Source organism: Empidonax traillii, unplaced genomic scaffold (genome assembly GCF_003031625.1).
Source record: "Empidonax traillii isolate 1590-97213 ecotype Southwest subspecies unplaced genomic scaffold, ASM303162v1 scaffold305:size1471525, whole genome shotgun sequence".
In the NCBI taxonomy this organism is placed as follows: Eukaryota; Metazoa; Chordata; class Aves; order Passeriformes; family Tyrannidae; genus Empidonax; species Empidonax traillii.
The window spans coordinates 875424-883765 of record NW_020955498.1 but is presented as its reverse complement, the minus strand read 5'-3'; the positions used below and the strand labels follow the sequence as shown (position 1 = coordinate 883765).

The 8342-nt window shown below is 40.3% G+C and overlaps 1 protein-coding gene across 3 annotated transcripts in view; it reads left to right on the top strand.

Annotated features, from left to right (window-relative positions):
• PTPRO (protein tyrosine phosphatase, receptor type O) overlaps nt 1-8342 on the top strand; it is a 156838-nt gene that overhangs the window by 124364 nt on the left and 24132 nt on the right. For all 3 annotated transcript variants that reach the window (XM_027890984.1, XM_027890983.1, XM_027890985.1), the window contains exons 12-14: nt 2008-2128; nt 5062-5201; nt 7814-7946. In XM_027890984.1, the coding sequence (XP_027746785.1) occupies nt 2008-2128; nt 5062-5201; nt 7814-7946 (394 nt within the window). The remainder of the gene's footprint in view (nt 1-2007; nt 2129-5061; nt 5202-7813; nt 7947-8342) is intronic.

Here is an 8342-nt window from a genome sequence, read left to right as displayed (position 1 = left end):
GTCAAAGGCTTTGCTGAAGTCCAGATAGACACATCCACAGCCTTTCCCTCATCCACCATGCTGATCCCTTGTCCATCCTATAGGTGCTGTGTGATTGCACTCAGGATGATCTGCTCCATAACCTTGCCAGGCACTGAGGTCAGGCTGACAGGCCTGTAGTTTCCTGGGTCCTTCTTCCAGCCCTTTTTGTGGATTGGCATGACATTTGTCATCTTCCAATCATCTGGGACCTCCCCAGAGGGCCAGGACTGTTGGTAAATGATGCAGAGCAGCTTGGTGAGCTCTTCTGCCAGCTCCCTCACCACCCTTGGGTGGATCCCATCTGGTCTCATAGACTTGTGAGGATCCAAGTGGCTCAGCAGGTCACTAACTGTTTCCTCCTGGATTACAGGGGGGCTACTCAGCTTCTTATCTCTGTCTACAAGCTCCAGAAACCAGCTGTCTTCTCTAGAGGACAGCCTGTCTTACTGTTGAGAACTGAGGTAAAGAAGGTGTTAAATACCGTAGTCTTTTCCTCATCTTTGATAACTATGTTCCCCCCCATATCCACCAAAGAACGGAGGGTTTCCTTACCCCTTCTTTTGCTATTGATGTATCTGTAGAAAGACTTTTTATTATCCTTAACAGAGGTGGCAAGATTAACTTCAAATTGTGCCTTCATTGAATATGAAAATTGTATATTAAATGAATATAAAGTAAAAATTTAATATGAAATCAAATTTAAAATAAAATTGAATATGTGATCAAAAAGATTAAAAATAGAGAGTATCTACAATACAGTATATCCACAAATAAAATAAAAGCTTTAGGGATGTCTTTAGAAATGTTTGTCTTTATATTCTTTTCAAGACAAGGGAACGCAGAGAGTATTCTTTAGGGAAATCCTGCAACAACCTATTTATAATTAACTTTTATGGTCCTGCTTATATGGGTACACACTTGCAGGCATAAGGGTGTACCTGTTCTCCCAAACTGTTTGTTACTTTCGGAAATTGTTTCCTTTAAAATTCATACTATGTTGCAGTCTCATAATGTGATTTACTGAGATTGTTAAGATTGTTATTATGGTTGTTTTTCTTATGGGATTATTGAAATACGTAGGAAACGCTGTCAAGCAATGGTGACTTTTACTTCCTGCTACTTGTGTATTTCCCAAGACTCTACAGGAGTTGGTCAGATTTTAGAGGAGTGATGAAAATTTTGTGCAGAGCCTTATTAGTCTTTATTCAGAACAGTCAGTTTCCCTTGCAACTGAAAATTCATCTTGAAAATTAGGTGACTGTGAAAACCAGCATGAGATTCCTGAACAATGCCCTTTGTAGATACTGTACAAGTGCTCCAAAAACAGTCTGTTTTGAGTTCTGCATCCTTCTCCATGACGCTGGAGAAATGAGGAGGCTACCACTATAATAACAGGAAAAAGTTATGTGCAATCTTTTGAAGCTCAGCTCAGTTTTGGGTCATATCTGATTTCAGACCTGTGGATGAATGACGTCAGACTCTGAGATCTATTGTCAAGTCAACGGGTCTCCAGGCAGGTGTTAGACTTGCCAAGGTGGATTTAATTTTCAGGTTTGTAGGATATATAAAGGCTTTGCTTGCATGTCGCTTGTGTGCTCTTCTTAGAGGTATCTGACCTGATTTAAATTCCTCTAGAATTGCAAGGTACCCGAGCCTGTTTAGCATTTTAGCATTTTGCACAACTTGAAATATCTAGATGCAAGAGTCCTCTCAGTGTGTGAGGGAATTTTTCTTTCTCCATAAATTTTCATATGGAAAGTGCAGCCTAAGATTGTCTTGGTTTTGCATTATGCTATTCTGCCAAGCATTAATGCTTTCACAGTTTGTGTCAGTGGGAACTGATTCATGTAGCAAGCCTAGAGTATTCAGAAGACATCTGCTGTGATGCACAGAACTTTCTTTGTCATATATTAAGTAACCAGATTAATTTTACAAGGAAGGTGTATGGTTTGCATCATATTTAAGTTGGTGTGTCTAATTATTTAGGTAACACGCAATGTGATGACTGCAGTGTTGAGCTTGCCTCCAGGGGACATTTACAACCTTTCAGTGATTGCTTGTACTGAAAGAGGCAGCAATACTTCCCTACCCCAGCTTGTAAAATTGGGTAAGAAATGTTTGTTTGTAAATTATAAACTCACTCCTTCTCTTGTTTGACTGTAAAAGTAACTCTGTCAGCAGATGTAGCACTTCATTTCAGAATTATGTACCTGTGACCCCATTTCTTTTGCAAAGCTACAGTTTTCACCCCACCTAGCTCTGAATATTGTTTCATTCCTGCATGTGAAGCTACTAATCTAAAACAGTTTTGCTCAAGAGGAGGAAGAATGTCAGAATTTGACTGTAAATGGAAGTAGGAGAGTGGAAGTCACTTAGTGGGTCTTTGAGACAACAATTCATAGTTGCTTCCCTAAGGTCTTGAACACATGCAGGTTTTGGGAATGGCAACTCAGGCTTCACAGATTAATTTTTCAATAAAAAACAGAATCTTCCTTGTTTCTGAGAAGCCTATTTCTGCGTCTGCACTCCTGGCAGATGCCATCTGCTCTGCTTTCCTGCCTCCCCTCCTCTCTCCCTGGACATCTGCATAGTCTTCCAACAACAAAAATACACCCTTAAATAAAAATCAATGACAGTGCTCTTGATAAAAACAGTCAGATTTGGGGCTGTGGAACCCACCTTTGTTCTAAGAGAAATATGTGTAATGCACTCAAACAAAAGACAACTTGAGAACTTGATCCTTAAGGTAAGACTTTAAAATACAACTTTCTGCCTAACATCTTTTTTTACCTGGGAGGAAGACTGGACACTGCACCATTGTACCTTAAGAAATTTTATTTCTCTATTGAATGTACTTACAATTGTTGAGCCTTAGGTACCTAAAATTGTGACATTTCCAAGTGTGCCAGACTGCTTCAACAAGCATTAACTACACTGTGAAGGTGGGTAAAGAAAAGTTTGTGATTTCAAACTGGGTTATCTTCCCTACATGAATAATAAAACTTTTGTGAGTCACAGTGGAAGAAGCGAGTTTAAAGTACTCTACAATTTCTAATCGGATTAGAGGTCTTGAAGCAACCATTGTCCATTCCTGTTTTTCAAAACTCTTAGTCAAATCGCCTAAACAGTGCTGGGGCAAGCAGTGCAGACACAACAATCTGAAGTTCTTCTAGGTCTTTTGACCAAAGGCAATATTTGAAAGGCATAGACAAATTCTATGAATCTTTTCTTCCCTATGCAAGTCCTGTCCACTGTTTTCCCCATTCCTCGTTTCTGTGTGCAGTCACATGTGTATTTGTCCCTGGCTGAGTGGGTGGGTGTGTGAGGGTGAGTATACCCCCCTGCTGCAATTGTCCGAAGATTCTAGGGGGGTGTTTCAAAATACCAGCTAGCTTTATCTTTCAGACAGATCCACAAGTGTTATTCATGTTGTTCACCCTGCAGCATAGTTGTATCCTCCTGTTCTTTCCTTAGGGGCAGGATGAGATGGGTATTTCGCCTTTCATTTATGACAACAAAAAGGTGGAATTAATTCTGTTTTGATAAATCCCTTCTAGACTTCTTGGTGTGGGTTTTTTTGTTGAGTTGAGTTTTGGGTTTTTTCCTTTGTGATATCTGAACTTTGAATAGACAATAGTAAGGGTGTTTTACCAGAGGTTTTCCTTCTCTGTGTTTCCAAGAGGAGCAATGGGAATTGTAATTAGCAGTAGTGGAAACTGACTCCAAGTGATAGACTACTTGGCACTTGGCAGTCACTTCAGCATTCCTGCCAAATGTTCTTCCCTCCATGATGTTTGCTTCAGCCTGGCAGCTTTCCACTTGCAGAAAAATCAAGCCATTTGCTGGAGGCAAAAGGAGGATTTGCTTGGGATGATGCCCAAATGCAAACCTCATATTTTAATTGGGGCCATTTTTTTACCTGGAGTGAGGGATGGAATGTGTTTCTGAATCCAAGAGCAGATATATGGGTGTAATTATGGGAGAAGGATGCTTTCCTTTGTAGTGCTGGGACAATATAGACACTGCAATCCCTGTGACACACGTGAATGTGCTTCAGTCCCTGCCCAACTCTCTCCATAATGACAATGTAATTTTGGCAGCCTCCAACACAGATCTGATTGTTTCAGTATCAGATATGTCTCCAAAATGTCTATAACTACTTGAACAAGTCTTTTGTGCCTTTTTGTGTGGTGGATCTTACACATCACATCCACGTTCCTGTGACAGCATCTTACAGAATGAGAATAACAAATTATTTATGAAGGGAAAGAATAAACCCAAAATGTTCTTGCGCATCGCTCATTGTATGCAGTGTGTCAAAATCCCGGAATCAGTTCAATGATTGAGAATGGCAGCTTTAATTAAACATCCATATATTAGGAAATCTGAAAACTGTGGAGAATTCAGAAATTTAGAACCCAAACTTGGCAGTCTCTGGAGGCAAACCAGAAGAGCCCAGGATGCCTAAGACCCTTAAATGTTAGCCGAGAAAAAAAAAAAAAAAAAAAAAAAAGGACTGCAAGTGTTTTTTAAACTGGTAATTGACTAAATATTTCCTCTGCAACAATTAAATGAACCTAGACACTCTTTGCTTGTGGGAAGCTGCTTCTTTATCATCTCCTGGGGCAGGCCTTGAGAAGAAGAGCTTTCTTAGGCCAAATGCATTACTAACAGGTGGACAGTCATCTTCTCTGAAACAGTTTCTGCTAACATTGTTCTATTAATAGAATCCACTGATCATCCTCAAACAAGGGCTCTGTTGAAAAGGGAAGTGAAGTAATTATCCATCTGTCCAAATAGAGAACAGTTTAAATAGAGAAGAAAAACCAACACACTTCATCATCTTCCCATTTTGCAGTGGTAGTCTATCATCATGAGAGGTTTTACACTGGCAGACTTTATCTGAAGAAAATGAAGGATAGAAGGGCATCTGGTATTGCTTTCTTTTTTTTTTTTTTTTTCTTTTTCATTTTTCTCGGCTGTCTGGAAACTTAAAGATAAGCTTAATAAAATGAGATTTATTTTTTTTCTCTTAATCAGAACCAGCCCCTCCAAAGTCACTGTTTGCTGTCAACAAGACTCAGACCTCTGTGACGCTGCTCTGGGTGGAAGAAGGAGTGGCTGATTTTTTTGAAGTCTACTGCCAGCAGACTGGATCTGGTCAGGAAACAAAAGTCCAGGTATGTAAGCCTCTCTTCTTTGGTTTCTGCTCTTTGTCTCTGAAAGTGAGACTGGGCCTTTCATCTTTCTGGTTTGGCTTCTGCTAGTTGGCATGTGCATGTAAAGCCCAATGATATTTTATACCAAATGTGATAAGGTGTTCAGAATTAAACCTTTAAAAGCTAAACTACTAAAGCATTTCAAATACTAAAATATTTAGTATTAAGAATGGCTTCTATCTTTATGGTGAGATAACTAGTTGGACAGAAGCTGTGTGAATCCAACAGTGTCAGGCTTTGGCTACTCATGAAAATGGATCTAAAATACCACGCAAAACCTAAAGGGCCCCAAAACTAAAGGAATGTCAATTAGCAAGAAGGGAAAAATGGTCAGCTAACTTGATAAGGAATGGGAAAAATAGACATATTTAGATGCCATGAGATCTTTTGTGCAGCATCTATTTATTTCTGGCATACTTTATTTCTGGTTTTGAGATCTGTTAAGTAGTAATCCCAGTTAAGTTCAGTAGTAGCTTCATTGCTATTCAAAGAGTACTTTTCTGCTGCAAATGTGGCTGCTCCTCATGCATTTTGTCTCAGGGTATTTTCTTCAAGACCCACTTTCTCAGCCTCAGAAATGAGGCTCCTATTCTCTCTGTCCAGTTAGGTACCTGTGCTCAGAGGCCACCTGAATATAGGAGTGTTTAAACTGAAAATGCTGTTCAGTAAAAAACAGAGAGCAGTAGTAAATTTAATTCCTTGACATTCAGTGCAATGTGTGAGGTTTACTTTGTGGTTTAGCTGATGGTATAGTGAATCACTGTGATCACGTGCCATGAAACATAATTTTCTCGTGTGGACTGTCACACATAGCGGGGAATCATTCAGGAAAGAAGTGAAAAATAACCTGCTTAAACCACTGATCATCACAAAACAGATTTGCACACTCTTTAATCCTAAAGCATACCAATCTGAATTATCTAATATTCTTTTTAAATAGAAAAAGACGCTGACTAAAGGCAAAAAAAAATATTGAAATGGACTTTAATCTTCTGGACAGCTTGGAATCCACATCTAGATTCCTTCTTTTTCACTCTGTATTGCTAAAAATCATGAAGTCATTATCACTTATCCCTTAGCAGAGATTCAAAATAGCAATGTGATCAGGCAAGGAAGGTACCACAGGATTTGCAGCTTTAGGGCAGAGCAGATCTGGTTTAAGAACATCAGGAAAAGAGTGCTTCATTTGGCAGATGCTTCAGTGGGTGTCACATTTGTTGACATGAACATCTGGCACGGGGTAAGGCACAGAGATTGTCAGCTCACTTCTCTTTAGATTCATCACTGTCTTTTCTGTCTCTGTGAAGAAAATGGGAAAGGCTTCTTTCTGAGCTGTAAAAAGGGATGCTTTCCAAATAAACTGGCAAAAATTCGTTGTGATTTTCCATGCTAATTACATGGACTTTTTTGTCCCTTTCCTCCATCTTTAAATCAGCAAAATGGAAAGCAAGAAATTTCCAGGTTTGAACGTCTTGGATTTTGGTTGACTAATTTAAGTTTCCCAGACGGGAAAATGGAAAACATCCAACCAAGTCCAATTGCCAAAGAGTGGCGTCTCTTTTCAGCTCAAGCAATAAAATTCTCCTTCCTCCCTTACACTTATGTACATATGATTTCCTCTGCATAATACACCTCAGAACCGCACTACAACAGGAGCCCTTGCAAGTCTAGAATTAGGCCAGGACTGAAAACAGGCTATTGTAAGTAGTGCTTGGGACTTGTTACAGCATCTTGCACTCCCCATCTCGAGTTCATTCATAACACTTCTCCTTCTTCCCTTTCTAAATGACCAGTTCAGTGTCTCTGTTTTTGCACCTCCAAACCACCCGTGGTTTTACTGGACAGTATAGAAAATTGAGGACCTGCAGGAGCTTTGCCCTTACGTCAATTCACGTGTAGTACTTGTGTGTGTTTTCATTTGTTGTATCGGCATTTAAAAACCACAAAAGTGTTTACCAGGGTCATAGGAATTAAAACATTTTATAAATATGTTATATAAAGAGTTTCTAGCTAGAAAAACTGAGGTGTAGGCTCTGTGATCATAGCTATTACCAAAAGGTTTTGCTCTGCTTTTTTTTCACTTTGGCCACTCAAAGGGCTCACATCCAGAGGAACTGCCTCAGAGGCAGAGATGACAGAGGTTGTGGCTGTCTTGGCTGTGCTTTGAATAAAAATAACTTTGCTTTCCTCCTACCTGTATGGCTTAATAACCAGAGCTCCTAAGCACTGCCCACCTCTGAGGGTGTCCTGAAGGTCACAGCTCTTTCCCCCACCAGGCATGTGCCTGACCAGCCTGCTGTGAGGCACCCATTCTCCCCTCCCCAAAATGCTTTGAAGTCCCTGGGCTGCTCTGGGCTGTTCTTGCTACTGTTTTTACCCTATTTCTCTCCCCTTTTCTGCCAGACTACCTGCCTATTTTCAAGGGCAGGTCCTGATCATCTTCCCTGTGTTTCAGGGTGCTAATTTCTTTCACCAGATCTTACTTTACCTGGTCAAATACATGGAGCACTAATTTGTGCTGTTGCATTTAGAGGAGAGACAAACTTCTGTGTGTTTTTTCCCCACGTCTACAGGAACCTGTCACCGTCTCTTCACATGTCGTGACCATTTCCAGCCTAACTCCTGCCACTTCCTACAACTGCAGCGTGACCACCTTCAGCCACAATAGCCCCAGCATCCCCACCTTCATTGTGGTTTCCACCATGGGTAAGCAGCACTTCCCTGCTTTCTTCTTCCTTATCCAGCTACATCTGTTTCCCCTTGCTTTCTAAAGCTGCACTTTGTAATGTTGGCCTCAGGGGTATTTTGTGTCATGGAAAGGCTGCCAGATGGGGATGGGATGGGGAAGCAGCTTTACAAAGTCCTGAGAAAAGTCCCCACTAAGGGTTTGACTTGGAAAAATATAAACTAGAGGGTCAATTCTGTACTGGGTTTTAGAAATCAGGGGCCTAATTTGTGGTGTCAATACTAAACATCAGGGTAATGCTTGATGACATTTATGGAGAAAAATGTTGTCTCAGCCAATCTCAAACAAGAGGAAAATCAAGTTCGTGATTCATGACAAGACAAAACAAAACTGTCAGTGCTTCTGAATTGAATAAC